The following is an 18,562-nucleotide window of genomic DNA, read 5'->3' as shown; positions in this document are numbered from 1 at the left end:
ATAACTCTGAAAGTTAAATTGTTTAAGCCATACTTACCTGATTAAATTTTTTAAACGTTAGTTGGTAGAGAAGCGATATGAAACTACGCCATTCCAATAATTATAACATAAAGGGAACTTTGTTTAAGCTAATGATTAATCTTTTTATATGATCCTTGTATAGCTTAGGTTTTAGTCTAGTGTTGTAGTATTTGTAGTGTTGTTAGTCTTTGTAGTTGTTAGTCTTGTAGTATGAAAATAAAAAAAATCTTTAAAAAAGAAAGAAAAGAAAACATATACTAATCAATCCACACTGGGAGTTCTGCACTGTCATTTTTGTCACTCATTTGTCCCTATTGCTTCAGTGTTTTTTTCCCCAATGTGTTTTGCTCTCTCTAGTAGTCCCAGAGGGAGCAAAACACATGTGGGGGGGGACCAAAGCAATAGGAGGAAATGACAGGAGGAGGAGGAGGAGGAGGAGGAGGAGGAGATTGGATTTATACCCCGCCCTTCACTTGGAGTCTCAGAGTGGCTTACAAACTCCTTTCCCTTCCTCTCCCCACAACAGACACCCTGTGAGGTAGGTGGGGCTGAGAGAACTCTGACAAAAACTGCTCTTTCAAGGATAGCTCTGACAGGACTATGGCTTACCCAAGGTCATCCAGCAGCTGCAAGTGGAGGAGTGGGGAACCAAACACAGTTCTCCCAGATTAGAGTCCGCACACTTAACCACTACACCAAAAATGACAATGTGAAATCATCAACAGGGCAACTTTCTAAGGATGGTCAGTTGCAAAACCACATCCAGCCTCACTTATGCTTCTGTGCCACTCATGCTATTCAGGATTATTGCCTTTGTCAAAATCAAACTATCAGTTGACATTACATTCATCTAACAGATGTCCAGGATACATAGGGAAATTGCCAGATTTCTTTTCTTTTTTGTTCATTTTAAAGTGCATGCCAACATAGCTTAAACACTATACTTGTGTTTCATTTGCACAGAAATTAGTCAGAAGTTCTTAAAGTTCCCTTTCAGGTAAATAACCACAAGCTCTTCTATGAGATAAAATATTATTTTTGTGGTATGGGTGCTTTATTGTTTTGGACTACAGCCATACTTGACTACTCTCCCAAGGACTATCTTGCATTTAGTCTTTCTCAAAAAGAGAAGTGATACACACAAAGCCAAACTTTCCTTAATTGATTCCCCTCAGAGTCTTTCCCCAGAGTCATTAGCCTTTTGAAGAAAAATGTGCGGGAGATCTTGGGAAATGTACAGTCCCTTGAAACAAATATATTCCATCCCCAACACAACTATTATATGTCTGCGTGCATGCATTTTTCTTATTCTTTCTTCCCATGCTAGTTTCCCTGCCACTAGAGCCAGAATATTTTGGTCTGAACTGAGTAGCAAGGCACGCTGTTCTTTGGTCTGCTTCAAATGTACACAATTAAATCAAAGAGCAGGTCACCTCTCTCAGAATATGTTTGTACGTGGAGAACTTGCAAACTCAGGAGGTTAATAAAACAATGGAACAAAAGGACAAGTTGTCTCCGTACTTCACTGTCAGCATTCAAGGAGTATATCAAGACCAAGACATGTGAAACAACACAGTACATAGTGCACTATCTGTGACTTTCCTTGGAGAAAAAAGGTAAGGGGAAATGCAGTAGATGAATGATTTCTAGGCAATGAAAATTATGGATTTTCACTGTGCCAGTTTTTGAAACAGCCTTTTTAATTTATGGCTGGAGCTGGTTCTATTTTTCTCCCTTTCAAAAACATCTTAATTTTTACTCAGTAGGGACAGCCCGATTTTGCTGAGATGACTATTTGGGGTCTGTTCGGAAAGGAGTTTCCACCATGGGCAACTGGTCTCTAGCACTAAATGCAAAAATGAGGAGAAAGGGGATCCAAAGAAAAAGGTACTGATAAGTTCAGGAACGTCATGCAATGGTTGCTGTTTTCCTTTGTACCAGTTGTAGTAACCCAGTATGCTGTCTGAACCAGTAGAGATCAGCATGGGAATCCTCACCACCGCTCTGCTGCGTACTAGTGAAACACATGCTTGGTACAGAAATGCAACACAAGCAGTCTCATCTTCCATTAAACCTAGCAATGGCTAGAGCAGCAGTTAACTGTTCTTAACTCTCTGGCTTCAGTGCAGGATTACCAAAGGGGAGAGGAATTCCCTTTCATACCAGCAAGTGCTAGAAGACAACAGTGGATGTAGGGAGAGTCCAGTCAGCTCTGTGTAAGTGAACAGTAGCTGATTGGCTAGTCATTCTGGTTGATGTGTAAATACAGAGGTGAAACTGACAAGAGGTTTCAAACCCTATCAATTTAACTTCTACATGAACAGAGTTTTCCTGACTCACTGCTGAGATGGGGGGAAGCCTTGGGAGTTTTGTGCAGTTGTTTTTGTCTTTTATTCAAACCTTATGCAATATGTGCATCCATTTTTCCCATATGCAGCATGTGCAAAATTTTACACAACCAGCAGTTAACACATTTCCCCCCCCCCAATGGAAATTAGATACAACTGCAGGTCAACGATACTTGCCCACACCAGTAGAACTACAGTGTCTGCATCAGAAACAAAGATGCTATCTTACCACAGCATCCTGACTTACCAGACTGCTGATACTGAAATAATGTATGAAGCACTGTGAGCCCCAAAGTGCTATATTAATAGTAAGCACTATTGTGTTTTAAGGTTTCTCAGCAAGTTCAAAAATCCAAAGATAAACACATTCCAATACTAAGGCAGAGAATATGAAACATCCTGCCCACCCAAATGGCACCTGAAGTCTGCTTTTCAAAAGTTTTCATTGTTGAAAATGCTACACACACAGAGGCAAGTAAGGTAATAATGGAACAGAAAGAAACCATTCCACATCATTACATAAATAAATAAACATTCACATTAGAGAACTTCTGCCTGTCTCATGTAACATCGTGAGAGACTCTTAGTAGTTTTTTTCCTTTCCACATTCATCTTTTCTGTTCAGGAAAGAAACACAAGTTTCTTAAAGAAAATTCATTGGTGTGTAGTTTTATATAGTCAAAGAAAAGATAAGCGACTTTATATTTTAAAGTTCCATGAGGAAATTCTCAGTGTGCCTAGCAGGCTGTACTACAACAGTGTATATGCAAGAAAGCCAGGGGTAAGCAATGTAATAATATAATGGGACAGAACAAAGCACACCGTGTGTACTTCAGTTTTTAACATCTTGAAAAAATGTCTAAGGGTTTCATTTAAAAGAATATTTTCTTGCCTACAAAACAAAATGGAAACTTGCCAGATGTTACCTGCATATGTCAGGACCAAAAACTAGTTCTCCGGTTAAAAGAGTAAAATCATCTCCTTTATTAATGTTGAATTAATATATGCAAATATTCAGAATTTAGGAAATGTGGCATTTACTATTCATATTCTAAGAAGGAATTTCAAAATTCAAACTTACATTTTGATTGTGAAATCCTTACGTCCAAACCTGAATGATTTAAGGTTTGTTTGCTTACAGCCCATTTATTCTAATAGTCTTCAATTATGGAATCATAATTACTATACATGATTTAATTGCATGTTATATATCAAATTGCAATGAATATATCAAATATTATACAAAAAATTACATTGCCTGCCAACTGTCAAATGATGTATACTATTGCATGCCAATGGTCACATATTTTGAAATATGATATACCCAGAGTTTTTAATCCTCCTTCTAGGAACCCTGTGGAAGCTTATTAGGAATTTGCCAAAGAAAGGTACCACTGAAGAGACTTTGCCCACTAGCACTTATCTCCTTGTAGAGGTGGCTGTTGGGTATCCTCTAGGATCTCAGGGGGAAATGATGAGGCCCCGTATTGTGTAAACTAAGAATGTATACCCCAGAATCCTCTACAATGTACCAAATCCTTGGCAAACATGCAGCGGGTTCTTGATAGGTATCTATAAGCAGAGTTATCTAAAAGGTAAGGTGTTTATATACAATTTTGAATCAGTTATTGTCAGTCTCCCAGAACTTTGTTTTTCCTGTCTATAATCTGTATTTATAAACAGAGAAACTCCCATATGAGAAAAGAATGCATATGCATCATCTAATGAAGTGGGCAACAATGTGGCAAATCATGTTCAATTTAGCTAAGTGCAAGATACTGCACACTGGATCAAAAACCTCTTAACTCTTAACTTTAAATAAATGATGGAATCTCAACTGGCAGACACTCAAAGGGAAGGAAATCTTGGGGGTATAGCAGAAAGTTCAATGAAACTGTTGACGGTGTGTGGTTGCAGTAAGAAAGGCAAACTCCATGATGGGGATTATGAGGAAAAGCATTTACCAAAACAACCGCTAATGTAATTCTCTTGAATATATTTATGGTGCAGCCTCATTTGGAATACTGTGTACAGTTCTAATTGCTACATCTAAAAAAAGGTATGGCAGAGCTGGAAAAAGTGCAGAAGAGTTTTCATTCAACATTATGAATCTACTCTAAAGAAGATTCATTATTACTACTGTAGGGGTACTGTTCTTAGACAGTTAAGTTCAAGATTTAAAGAAAAGGGTAAAAAATATTATAAATGTTTGACTCAGTTTATAATGACATAAAAGAAGGGAAGACTTGATGTAATTAAGCTATTGATGATCTCCTCTCTTGGGTTTTTAGGTAGTAGTGGATTTCTTTACTTTATCCTGTAAATGTAGCCCCCCTCCCTTTTTTTCTGTGTTAGTTTTGTAGTCTTATAAAAAATAATAAAAAAATCCCCTCTGGGGGCTCAAAAAAGAAAAGAAGACTCATTATTACTACTGTACACTTAAAGGGAAACATGGGCCATGTTAGTAGTAACTTGGAGAAAACTCCTGTACACGCATATCTGAGTGTGAGCAAGTGATCCAAGGCACATATGGAGGACTTTGAATCACATTCTGTTCTCTTTAACTGTAAAACTTTATTGCTAAACTAGAGCACAAGACAGGGGAAATAATCTATTACACCTACCCTATTACACATTAGGGATTAGAGCCCCAATGAAAAGAACAAGAAAACATAACACTAAGATAAACTTAACAATACTGATTTACCTCCAACATTCTCCCCCAGATGCCTATGGAACAAATGCACATCCTGACCTCCTCCTGCTCCATGCAGGGGAATCTGACCTCCAGCATTTGAACAAAAACTAATGGATATTACCAATTTTTTAACCCTTCCTGCCTTTGCTGGCAGGGAGCCTCTATCCAGTCCAGATTTAGGGAACTCACTTCCACATGGGAAGGTGAACCCCAATCTCCCAATCAACCTAGGACACCCATCCCACCTATCTCAGTATCTGATCATGTTTTACAACAGCTATATATCTTGGCCTCCCTGGCAGTTAGAGAAAGTGGTTCTCTCTCCGGAAACATATTTCTGCTCTCTGACCTCTTGGTGCATTTTATGACTCTCTTCCCTGGGAAAAGAAACAACTCTCAGGACCCCAGAAACAAGCTGGTATGTTTCAAAGCATGTTACATCACTGGGGCATGACAGAAATCAATATAGATTATATGCCAGGTCTAAAATAGAATATGTACTAAACAGTTAGTACAGCTATCTGAAAAGTAAGATGGTGTAGTAGTGACCAAGAATGCCTTCCATCAGCTGGATCCAGTTTGCCTTCTTAAACTCAACTGATCTGGTCATGCTGATATATGCTTTTGTAACCTCATGACTGGACTGCTGCAATGAACTGTGTTAGACTGCCCTTTGAGACAACCAAAAAATTCAGAATGCGGCAGCCCAGTTATTGACAGGGGTTACCTGAAGAGAACATATCTTGACTATCTTAAAATAGCTACACTGACTGTCAGTCTGTTTCCGAGTCCTATTGAAGGTGTTGGTTATGTCCTTTAAAGCCTTTTACAGGCTTTTAATGGGGTATAAACTGCAGGGCTATTTTTGGGCAGGAACTCACAGGAACGGAGTTCCGGCTGGCTTAAGAGTTGGCCACACCCACTACAGCCAAAACCTCTGCCTGCGTGGCTACAGAGGAAAGGCCTGGAGAGTGACCCCCCCAGCGACTCCAAGGTGGGTGGGCCAGGTGGGACCTGGAAGGATTGGGTAGGCATTTAAATGCCTTTCCCGTGCCTTCCCCGACCGGATTGCCTGGGCTCTCCACAGCCGCGTGGTGCCTGGACAAGTCAAGGGAAGGCAGTTTAAATTGCCTCCCCTCCCCTCAAAGGGCCGGTTTGTCCGGGCTCCCTGCATCTGTGGGGCACCCAGACAAGCCAAGGGAAGGCAGTTTAAATGGCCTTCCCTTCCCTTCAAGGGGGGGCTTGACTGGGCAAGCCAAGGGAAGGCATGGGGGTGTGACCTAATATGCTAATGAGCTCTGCTGTCAGGAGTGTGGCCTAATATACCAATGGGTTTCTGCTGTTGGGTGTGGCCTATTATGCTAATGAGTTCCTGCTGGGCTTTTTCTACAAAAAGAGCCCTGACTGCAGGTATTTATTTATTTTATTTATTTTAGGTATTTTTATCCCGCCCTCCCCGCAAGCGGGCTCAGGGCGGCTAACAAGAGGGCAAAAGCCCATATAAAAAACCACTAACATTAAAATCATAACTATAACAATATCAATAATTACAGTAAAAAGTGCTTCAGTAGACAAGATGGTCTTAGTTGTTATGGTGGTATCTTCCAGTCAGCCCCATTTGGGGTACCACTGTCCAGCAGATCGTTCCGATCCCATGTTGTTCATGCCGCACAATGTATGGCTAAGCATCCCAGGGCGATCCCAAATCCCAATAGTATTGCCTCCGTTGGTGGTGGTGGTAGCGGCGACCCCTATATGAAAGCCTGGTGGAAGAGCTCCCTCTTGCAGGCCCTGCGGAACTGCATAAGGTCCCGCAGGGCCCTGATCTCTTCCGGGAGCTCGTTCCACCAGGTAGGGGCCGCCACTGAGAAGGATCTCGCCCTGGTCGCAGCGAGTTTTACCTCCTGAGGACCTGGAATCACCAAACGGTTTTGGGTCCCCGACCAAAGTGCTCTTGGGGGTACGTGCGGGAAAAGGCGGTCCCTCAGGTAGGTCGGACCCTGGCCATATCTTTTGTGGGGAGGGTTTGGAGTTTTTGTGGGGAGGGTTTGGAGTTTTATTTCATTGGTTTTGAATTGTGATGCTTTCAACTGCAATCTTGAGCCACAAGGAAATGTGTATAATTTTAATAATTAAATAAATAAAAACAAAGTATTTTCAGAGGCTTAATTCTACTATAGAAACTGAGTAATAGTATGAAAATGACACAGACCTTGTGAGCCAAAATTATGTTGCTTCTCATATTCACAGTTAAGGACTGAGAGCTAGTGTGGTGTACGAAACCTGCACAAATCAAGGTTCAGATTCTCACCAGGAAATGAGCTTGGTGTCATTGCACCAGGCATTATCTCGCAGCCTAACCTAACCTCATGAAGTTGTGAGGATAAAATGGAAGAAGAGAGACCCATGCATGCCACCCTGAGATCCTTAGAGGAATGGTGAGATAGAAGTGCACTAAATAAATTATAAATAAATCTCGTTCAGATTTTTTAAAATAAGATTTACAATTATTTACCATTCCCCACTGGAAGTTGAGGCCCCTACTCTTTTCTGCCTTCTTCAATTCACCAGTAATCTAGCCATTGATTCTTGGTTTTGTCTCCACACGCCCTTGGCCCTGCCTGTTTGAAACTCAGAAGCAAACCAGTAGTCATGTTTTCTTCTTGTTACTGCTAGTAAATGTTCACAGTTATGCATACATAACATTGTTGAATAAGGGGCACCTTGATTTGTACCTTGATCTTTAATTGGTATAATTATCTTTTTATTCCTCTATTATATAAGGCATTGGGGAACTGAAAACAATAAAAAACTTGCAGCAGTACTCCTCCTGTAAAATAAGATATTCCCTTGTGACCTATACTTCAACTTTTAATATGATCTCTGTGCATATGACATTGCTATTACACTGTTTAATATATTACTTGGATTGCACCAGTCTTTATTATATATAGGTGTGACGACCTCCTTATTCTGGAGGTCTGGTTTCACTTTAAAAGTGCTCTTTATTTTGTTTTACTGGGTATATATGGCTGCCACCAGGAAATTTTAAGGATTTCCAAATCTTTATGCATTTACTGTTGCTCTTTTTAATTTGGTAGACCGAGTTCAAGGCTTACAGGGATCTATGTGGTCCTGGGAAGTATTTCATTCAGAGCTGGTATAAACTTGGATGAAAGAGGATTTATTGAAATAACTACTAAATAAGAGGGTTGTACAATGTAACTACTAATGTATAGATGATGAACAATTGCTTTCGTATCACACAATCTTATCCCTCACTGACAGGGATCTTTCAGGTAACTTTGTAACACTTGTTTAACTCAAGGTCATATATGTTCACTGTTTCTCTCCAGTTTATCAGGACATACAGCCTTTCCTATAACTTGTCTTCAATTAAACTTTCATTTACTTTTTCCTTTACACTCAGCTTTCCTTCTGTTTCTCTGTCTCCCTGAACTACCTCAGCTGTCAGCTTATAACTGCTTCCACAAGAACTGCTTGTCTAACTTAACTGTCAACTTGTAATTGCAACTCCTGACTGACGCACCAAACCTCCACCCAGATTCACTTCCAAAACCCCTCCCCCTCTCTGTCAACCACCAATCATACCACACTTGCATCTCTCAACCACTCTAGTCTACCTACCACAGCCATGCAACCAAACTTTTAAAGAGAGAGACACACACAAAAACAAGGAATCATTACAATAGGGGTGCTCGAATACGTGCCGGTTCAGTTCACAATCTGCTCACTTGTTGCAAATAGGGAGCCAAGTTTTCACCAATCAGTTTCATGGCTCACAAACTGTTTGAGTCTCTTGGTTGGGCTACTTATCAGGACAGTACATTTTCAGGACACGACATTCTCATGCAGCCCAATGGTAATCCTACTTTACCCCTTCCCCAAAGACCTATTGCCACTGCACATGGCATGGTAGCCAATTGTAGAAACAAACAGTAAGCAAGTGTATCAGTTAATCAGTGATTATTAACAAACTATTTTAAAAGAATCATACTGTTTGGTGTTTGTATAAGTCAGCATAATCAAAATTATTTCCTGCATGAGCATTTTGACACAGCCTTACAGGAACTGTTTCCCTCTTCCATCAGTTAAGCACCTGATCTGACTATCCATGACCCAGGGCTGAATTATCTCACCTACAAAGCCAACACAAGGCAAGGAAATGCATCTTCACCACCACAAGGGGATGAACTCTACCTCCACAGCTACTGTGTAGCAGCAAAGCTATTCAACATCTCTTTAAGGTGGACAGCATACAAACAGATTGGAAGTGTGATGGACAGGTTAGGTTCCATCTCTCCCTAATAGCAACCAATGGGAACTGATGGAATGTTGGTAAGAGGCTGACAGCTGAAAAACTGTTAGTTCAGTTAGTCAGAACTGGCTGAGGGATGAAGCAGTAAGTTTGAGCCAGTGTGTAGCAGAACAGCAGAAAAGTCAACATGTAACAAAGAATCTCAAATGCCTGATGGGAGCTATGGTTCAAAAGTGTAAGTGTACAGAAATCATCTGCATCACTACAATGTTGTTTTTAAGTCATAAATAAAAGTTAACTCCTTATTTGTTTAATGCTGTGGGCAGCATGTGTATGGTCTAAGGGAAAACACACATTAAGATCTTGGCCTATATAAATATACATTAGGATATGAGTAAATTGTGGAGGTGTGTGAATAAAGCAGTATTTGAGTCCTAACCCCAACAGCTCTGTGAACTCTCTGTGTTGAAGGGCTATTGTTAAAGAAGACTGGGCTACCTTTTCTGGTAGTGTTTCTGTGAATGAGGGGAAACCTGGTGTGTGAAAGGATCCAGGCTCTCTCTATATTTTACAAGATTCAAGGCAGGTGCAGAACTATGACAGCCTGACCTACCTGTAACCCTGAACCTGTGTAACAAAGGCTGGGGAAGGTGGCAGGGGCTCTGAGTGAGATGCAGGGATCAAATATATGGGTAAGCATGGATGTAGAATGGGGTATGCTTGCCTATCAAATATGTTTACCACAAAGTTTGAGGCACCCAGAATTATTTAAGGCTCATTCTGAATTCCACTTGTATCACTATAATGCCCCCCCCAAAACTAATAGTACATACAAGATTCAAGACCCTTACCCCCAATGAAGATTGTTTTTGAACTACTTGCTATAACAGACTAACCTGAACCTGAATAGCCTGTTCTGTTAAGCAGGATTATGTTTCTTCATTGTTGCCTCGTCTGTAAATAATGCAATACAGAATTCTTCTGAAACTGGGCTACTACTCTGTTGTCAACTACCATAATATTATGCAACTGAAAAATCCGTAGTAGTGGATTTACTATACACATCAAGATTGTTTGGATATTTCCATGTAGTACTGAACATTATACTCAGTGCACAGCATGGTGTGGTGTAGTGGTAAGATGTGGAACTGGAATCTGGAAGACCTGGGTTCAAATCTCCACTTGGCCATTAAGGTCACTGGGTGATCCTAGGCCACTCACAATCTCTTTGAATAAATTCCCTCATGAGATTTTAATGAGAGTAAAATAGGGAAAGGAGAACCTAGTTTGCCATGCTTTACACTTTTGGAGGAAGGTTGAGCTATAGATGTACCTAAATTCCCTGCTGTTATGAGTGTAAAATATGTTTTATAATATAATCCCATATCTCTGCCATAACACAAAATTTATATGCCACAAAGCCATTTCTGATGCATAGGTGATTTTCCCTATGTTCAAGTCATGCACTGTTACTTACAGTGAAGTTAACAGAATATACAAAATAGGTACTTCAGCTTACATTTTAACAATGATGCAATCAGTAGCATTAGCCAGAAAAGAATTTTTAAACAGAATACTTTGTTTAAATTATTACTAAAAATCCTTTTGTTAAGGCTGCAATTCTATACATAGCTGGAGAATAAATGTTATATTATTTATTGTTCTAAGTACATGTGCATAAAGTAAAGATTGTGCCATAAGAGATTTGTATCAATTCAATTCACATTGCACATTATTATTAAAGTTGTCATTTCCATAGTCCTTCAGAAAACCAATAACTACACAAATACTTCTGCAGTTTCGCAGCTTAGCCCTCTAAGCAAAAGGCATCGACTCTCTCACACATTTTCTTTTTATTCCTCTGACATTGCTTTCCTAAGCACATGCAAGTGGAATGAAGTTCCACCAGAACTGGCTATATGTGTTCCCAATCATAACTCTTGCTAGAATTACTGAATTCCCAACAGCTTCACTAACCCACTCCGCAAAAATATAATATAACCTCTGTTATGTCTGAATAAAGGGTTAGTAAACAAAACAAAAAAATTGTTTGGAGACCAGAGTGTATACAGGCAGCATTTTATTTGTTCTGCTTTCCTGATTTGTCAGTCAAGCAGTTTGTCAAATGAATAACAAAGTAATTTAACACACACACAAAACCAGATTAAAGGGTTCTGTATTGAAAAGCTAAAATGAAAAGGTCATAATAAAGTTTTTATGCTGATCTTAAATAAAATATAACTTAATATTGTGTGACTTGCATTTAAATGGGGCACTACAGATAGAGTGTCCAAAGGTGTTTATAGAGAACAGTTCTTGTGTGGCTGCATCTCAAACTACGGTGCCGTATTTCAAGTATCTAAAACAAATTCAGCTACAGAGACAGATGACATGCAAAAAAGTAAACATGACTGCTGGAGAGTAACATGTATAAGGAAAAAAAACAGGAAAACATTGAACAAAATAATAAACTACAAGATAATTTAATAGAATCTCTGCATGGTTTTTTCTCATATGTCCCTCTTAAATATGCTAATTTGATTGTTAAATATGCTAATTTGATTGTTAAAGCACATTTATTTTAACAACTTTATAAGAGCTGCACTATTTTTGTACTATCACTCTACACAAGCTTTCACAGCTTCTATATTTGTCTCATTCTGCCTCTCTGTCTTTCTTGAACAGGCTCTTTATAGTTCTCTGGGCATTAAAAAAAACCCCATTCTATAAACTTTGCTTCATGAGGGATCCCAGCATTGAAGTTTATACAAAGGAAATGCATACCTTCTGTTGGCGATGTCTTCAAGTGTCTGCAGAGGCCCTCTGTATCTCCATAGGTCTCTTTAATTTTTACCACTGCTTCTGTTCCTCGAAGTTCCATGAGAGAACGCAGGTCCTCAAGTGTGCACCCAAACTCTCCTGCATGGTTGGCCTCATTTCTTTGGTTCTTTGAATAAAAATCGCTATTTGTCATGTCACCCATTGCTGCCGAGGGTATTGCTCTGCTCACTTGAAAATCTGCAAGGGTGGAAGAACAAGGTCCAGCCTAGATTGTAAAAGGAATCCACTTTACGCCTCCAGAAATCAAAGTTGAGAAAACAGCTAATGGCTGAAGTGTCTCCAACCACGTAGTAGTCCGCAGGATGGCTGCCTTCAAGGTTGTAGGCCAGTTCCAGTCCATTCACTGTTTCCCATTATGTTGCACCCCGGCTGTTGGCATCTACATGGTCATCTTTTCCTTCAGACCTTAAGGAACAAATACAAAGGATGTCTTAGAAAAGTAAGAGTTAACTATTTATTCCCATGTCTACAGTCCAGTGGAACTTTCTTACAGGAGCCTTAACGGAGAAGGTTTTACAGCAGCCCAGAAAAGGTGTTGCAAAGTACTAGCCTCAGCTGGCTCCACAGATTGTCACACAGCTAGCCGTGTCACCTACGAGGCTCCTTCCAGCTTCAGCAGCAACTGCAGCCGCCCTTACTTTAATCAAGTCCCAAGAGCACCAGCTAAATGAGACGGCTCATGAATATTAACAAGGAAGCTATTAGTCCAACAGCCACAGTGTGCCTCTGGTAGAGCTCTTGTGCATACTGCTCTAGCAATCTTTCATCTGACATGAACCAAAAAACCCCCATAAAGGCTATAAAGTAATAAAAATTAATTGAATGCTATTACTTATGCTTTCATCCATTATAGAAACTATTTTTCAGTGCAAGAAAAGTGAAATCGAAATAAAGGGACATTTTCATTTCCAATCCTGAATACATTAAATAAATTAAGTTTTGCAGCTCTGATATCCTATGGCGATAAATACAAACATAGGGAGAAAGATAAAAACACCTGAACGCTTTAGGCTAAACAGTGTCTCCTCTGCGTCATACAAACAGGGAAAGTTGCTCTCCTTCAGCACCACCTGTTATCTGACTCACTAGCACATTTGATACCCTCAGCGGAAGGGCAGAATATTCATTGCAAATTCCAAATAGCCAAAGAAATGTACCCCTTGACAGGGCTTTAATGTGCAAGACTCAAACAAAAACATAAATGATGAGAGAGAGAAAATTACGTAACATATTTTAAAATTCTGCTTCTTAGACGGAGACACTAATGAGCTCTCTATAAATATGCTGAAGCCAGCTATTATACTTTCTACTGAGAGTTTAACTGAGATTAAGTGGTTCTGTTTTGCTTAAAGTGGGTTACTGCAGCTTGATACTCATAAACCTTTCAAAAGCTTTTGCTATTTTACATGGTTAGCACCAGTCTTTTCAAATGTTAACATGGGCTCCTAGATAATGAATGATAAACCACAATATCAGACATCAGAGCATCTTGGTTTGAGAAAGCATCTAGGGATGCGTCACAATACTCTGGGTTAATTTCTATAACTAATATTGAATTCCCAGCCCAATTAAACAGATTTCTGTTAAAAAAAAATCACTGGTTGGACAGAAAAACCACTTGATTGTGCACGTGTACTGGCTGTCTACTGCCTTATCTTCACTAATACCTGAACGTTATTGCACTGCCTAATGGGTTTTGTAGTTAAGCACAGTGTTCCCTCCAAGATGAGTTAGTGTGAGCTGGCTCACAGTTTTCTAGCCTCCGGCTCACACATTTTTGTCTTAGCTCAGGAAGGATGGCTCCAGAGCAAACTACTTCATGCCGCAGCCAGATCACCCGCTCACAACTTTAATGCCAGTAGCTCACAAAGTAGAAATTTTGCTCACAAGACCCCACAGCTTAGAGGGAGCATTGGTTAAGCAATTTCACTTTCCACTTCCCTTAAAACTGCTGATAGCCAGAATGTGTAAACTGCTTGTTGGCAAATGAATGTTTATGATTTTAATGGGTGTTTTTGCATGTAAAGTTATAGTGTAAGATTGGACAAGAGTGTAGGAACTATCTTGGAACAGACATTTAAAATATCATGAGAATCTACAATATTCTTGTTGCCACAGTAATTAATTTGCCCGCCCACCCCTTGAATGAAACACAACACAAGTTATGGGTTGCACTGGGAATTTATTTATATATAAGCTGATCTGCACCAATACATTAAAGCACAGGTTGCCTTGGGCTTGCAAAGCAAGCCTCCTAACAGGGCAAATCCACCCTGGCTCAGAGCCAGCTCTGGGATCCTTCCGGATCTTACTCTTCATGGCCCGCACACTAGTGTGTGTGTGTGGGGGGGAAAGGTCACATTCCAGCCCACAGATGCAAACCCTTAAGGCTTGTCATATGCTCCCCACCCTGAAGACGCCCCCAACTGAGTCACCCTGACTGCAAAGCCCACAGGCACCCAGTATGAGCACCCTTTCTATCGTTGATGTCTCAGGGTGCTTGCCAATTCCATATCCCCTCAACCCGTGCATTTCCTGCCTTCCCAGTTAGGACCTAACCAGTTTTACCAGGCCTACTTAAACCACACACCCCTGACCGTGTGAAGCAGGCAAAAAAAGGCCCACTCTCAGCCAGTCTGAGTGAGGCCCAAAAAATTCCTGCTCAGCCACGAAAAACAGCAACCAGCTAATCCCACATGGTCCAAAGAGCTTGCATTGGGCTGATCTCCCCTTGGAGGGTGGCTGCTGCCAGACCTGGCCAGCGAGCTTGTCCTTGATTGGTCAGTGCTCCTGCGCTAAACCCTAATTGGTTTGCTACCCCTGGTGCTTCATCCAAGAAGAAGGGGGGGCAGGCAAATGCCAACACCTGCTCCATGGGCAGGAACTGAACATTTAATCAACACTAAATAGATTTGAATACAGTTGTTGGTAATGCTGCCTGCAATCTCAGAACTTTGGATTTCAACCTGAATAGTGACTAGCTCAGCTCTAGCCCTAGAGAATTATGTCATTAACACTTTAGTTGGACTGTGACAGGAACCATCCCCTCAGATGGTAGAATTCACAATGCTTTGAAGTTATTCTGTTATTTGCTTCTACCACAAATGTAAGTGCAAAACTGGAATATCGCTGCATCATGGGTGGAGGGAACAAACTCACAAGTAGTCTTTTCCTTTCACCAATAAAGATCTATTGAGCTATGACGCCTCCAGTAGGCATTTGGAATTTGAGTGGTTTCTTTAAATGCACTCCTGATCTTCCTAAAGTGGCTGATGTCAGCTAGCCATGTAAAGTCTCAAAGATTAATGTTTCTCATAGACTATTTTTCTACAGAATCTTGATACATGCAGCATACTCAAGCAAGAACACTTCCTTTGACTCACACTTCCATCACTTTGTTGGAATAGTTGTTCCAGCTCTTGTAAATACCACCGCATCGTTTTTGTCAGCCAATGATGTTGTTTTCTCACATACAACTAAATAATTTGCCTCTTTAATATTTTATTCGACCTTCAATTAAATATTAACAAACAAACAAAAAACAGATTGTGTAGTTGCAAAACTACATACCTCTTATTAATGTGCATGCACTGGTTGGGATTCACTTAATGGCAAACTCCAGGGAAATAACATCTCTTGTGTTTTTGGAAGACAGATTGTAAAATACAGAGAGCAATGAGCATGACTAGCATTATCCACTGATAATGCAGCCTTATAATCCCATGGAACAAGATATGCAAGTTTCATTCGATCCTGAAATCTCTTTTATGAAAAGACTAGGAACTCTGCCAAGGTGCCTAGCAGTTTACTGTGACTGAAACAAACACTATCCTAGACACTTGCTCAGTGATTAGTGCAATTGCTTCATATTAGAAGGGGAACCTAAAACAAGGGACCAGAGTCTCAAAACTTCAGCAGAGCAATGGTGTTCTAGAATACATAAACTTTTAAGAGATACACAATTACCCTCATTTGGTTCAAATATAAAAGGATTAGAATTATTTCTGATTGCCTAAGTGATTTTTGAGGCTTGGACCCATTACTGAAGTGATAGAGTATCTTTACTTTGGGTTGGCATGGGTAGCCATGTTAAACTGAGGATTGGGAAGTGTAATTTAGCTAATTAAAATTTTAGTTGGACTGCATGTGTTTCCAGCTCGCTAAATTTGTAGGCTAGCATCCAAACAAACCATGACATGAATTTTGTGAAGCTTCCTGTTGTTGTTGTTGTTGTTTTCAAACAGCAGCTTCCCATGTTTCATTGCTACAGGGAGTTTTAAAAGCAGCTTGTACTATGTTGTGGAATTTAAATGAAAAAATGCCAAACATTCAACTTTCCTAATGCGAGGCTAAGTTGCTCTTTTGAATCCAGTCATCTTACTCATAATTTGATTTTTATCTTGGTTGTACTGACCCTGGGAATAAAAATCAAATAAATAACAAAACACTTTATTGCTCTCTTGGAATTCTGCAAGACTAGTCCAGACTGCTTTGCATCTGTTAGTGCACGAAGCTCCCTTATACTGAGTCAGACCATTGGTTTATCAAAGTCAGGGCAATGGCTCTCCAGGGTCTCACGCAGAGGCCTTTCATGTCTCCAACTCCCAGATTCTTTTAGCTGAATATGCCATAGATTGCTCCTGAGACATTCTGCATGCAAAGCAGAAACTCTCCCACTGAGCCACAGCCCCTCCCCTGCCTTATCCTGCTTGTAAAGTTACTTGTGTGAAATATCATGGACTCTCTTCCCCTAGTCTGTATCAGCAAAAACAAGGAATCCTGATTCCTCCATTCTTTCATGCCCTGTCTATTTAGAAGCAGGCTCTTCAGCAAAAGGAGTCTGTCATTATGTATTTTCACAGTGTCTAGTAAATGACCTCCAATCTCATCCGAGGCCTCTAAGCACTATTCTGGTACAGCAAATAATGATTTCTTCTCCGTCTATCTTCTTTTGCCTGAAATTGCCCTGTCACAGCTTGCCAGCAGGCTGCACTTAGAGGGGAGATGATGCACTTTAAAGCACAAAAGGATGCCAATAAGAAGAAAATTAAAGAGGTCCTGCAAATCTATGCTAATAGTAAACTCTCAATATTTAGAATACAGATTTTTCAAACTATATAATTATGAACTGACGAAAGGTTTAATGGGAACAAGGAACACTCATGAATCAGCTCTAATATATGCTGATATCTTATCTGACTATGGTGTACTGGAACTGGAGAGCTCCTAGGTTGTAGGTCTCCAGTTGCCTAGCCTTAGTTTATGGTCTTCATTAATCAAATGCATTGAACAATACAAGGGTGGTTGCTCAGTGTGAGAAAATGTCTTCTACTGTGCAAAAAAGGACTGTTGTATGGTTGAGAGTTTCCCAGATTTCTTGACCTCAATCTAAAATGTATCAGGACAACATACAGAGTCCCCAGCTATTTAAATCCACACTTACAATCTCCTTGAAGAAGAGTGTTGGGTGTAGATGTCCTTCTGTGCAGATGGTTACTATCAGTTATATGAATCTTTGGGGGCTGGTTTCCATTCTGGGCATAGCAATGTGACTTGCGGCTCTGGTTGATAAAAAAGTTTTTACTTGGCGATATATAGGAGAATTGCATCCTACCAATCCTGTTAGACCTCCCTGAGGCTTTAAATAATATTGATCCTGAGCTATTGATAGGGTCGAGGCACCAGCTTCCCTAAACATTTTGCTTTAGAACTTTCTGTCTTGTGGGATCCATGTTGCTTCCTGATTAGTCAGTGTTCTGGCTCCAGAAAATTCTGATTCTTCTTTAGAGAAAGCCATGCTGAGAACTTCTTCATGTGTCCCTACATATTTTATAAACTTGGGGTGTATGATTTCTGAAAAGGCACTATAATTTTCTTGCAGCATCCATTACAGAATATTTGGGCACAAACTAGGTATGTACTAGCCAGACCTAACTGGTTTCAATAAAGTATATGCTTGGCTGTTTAATAGTTTAGTTTAAGATTCCCTAATCTGAGGTTTTGAAACATTTTTCCAAGGACTAACTATAATTTAGTACATTGTCCCTAGCTTAAAAGCTATCCTAGGAAGATAGATCTGACATTTACTGACAATATGTAAACAGCAAACATTCTTCATCAACAGTGGGTGTACTAAATGAAGTTGTGTGGGCTTAAAATCAATGTGGCCATGTTCAGACTGGCAGTTTGCAGTGCTAGGGAGTTGCGTCAAAGAAGATCTGGAACAGACCCGGAACGGTATTCCCGTTCAGACTGCAGCAAATGAAGCGGGAGAATCCTGTGGAAGAAGCGCAAGGGAGCATTTGCACTGTTGGCCCGCCCCTGGCGGGCTTAGTGGCTGTTTCTGCGCTCCACTGCATGCGCCTATGTGCATGG

General features: G+C 40.2%; 1 protein-coding gene across 1 annotated transcript in view; it reads right to left on the bottom strand.

Moving 5' to 3' along the window:
* The window catches only part of LOC107124162 (plasma membrane calcium-transporting ATPase 2-like), a 265,585-nt gene extending 253,256 nt beyond the window's left edge, over positions 1 to 12,329 (bottom strand). Inside the window, 1 exon segment of the mRNA XM_015427552.1 lies at positions 12,131 to 12,329. Coding sequence (XP_015283038.1) covers positions 12,131 to 12,329 — 199 coding nt within the window.
* Positions 12,330 to 18,562: the final 6,233 nt, after the last annotated feature.

The sequence above is a fragment of the Gekko japonicus genome, unplaced genomic scaffold (genome assembly GCF_001447785.1).
Source record: "Gekko japonicus isolate JY-2015 unplaced genomic scaffold, Gekko_japonicus_V1.1 scaffold354, whole genome shotgun sequence".
In the NCBI taxonomy this organism is placed as follows: domain Eukaryota; kingdom Metazoa; phylum Chordata; class Lepidosauria; order Squamata; family Gekkonidae; genus Gekko; species Gekko japonicus.
This window is presented reverse-complemented; position numbering and strand designations above follow the sequence as displayed.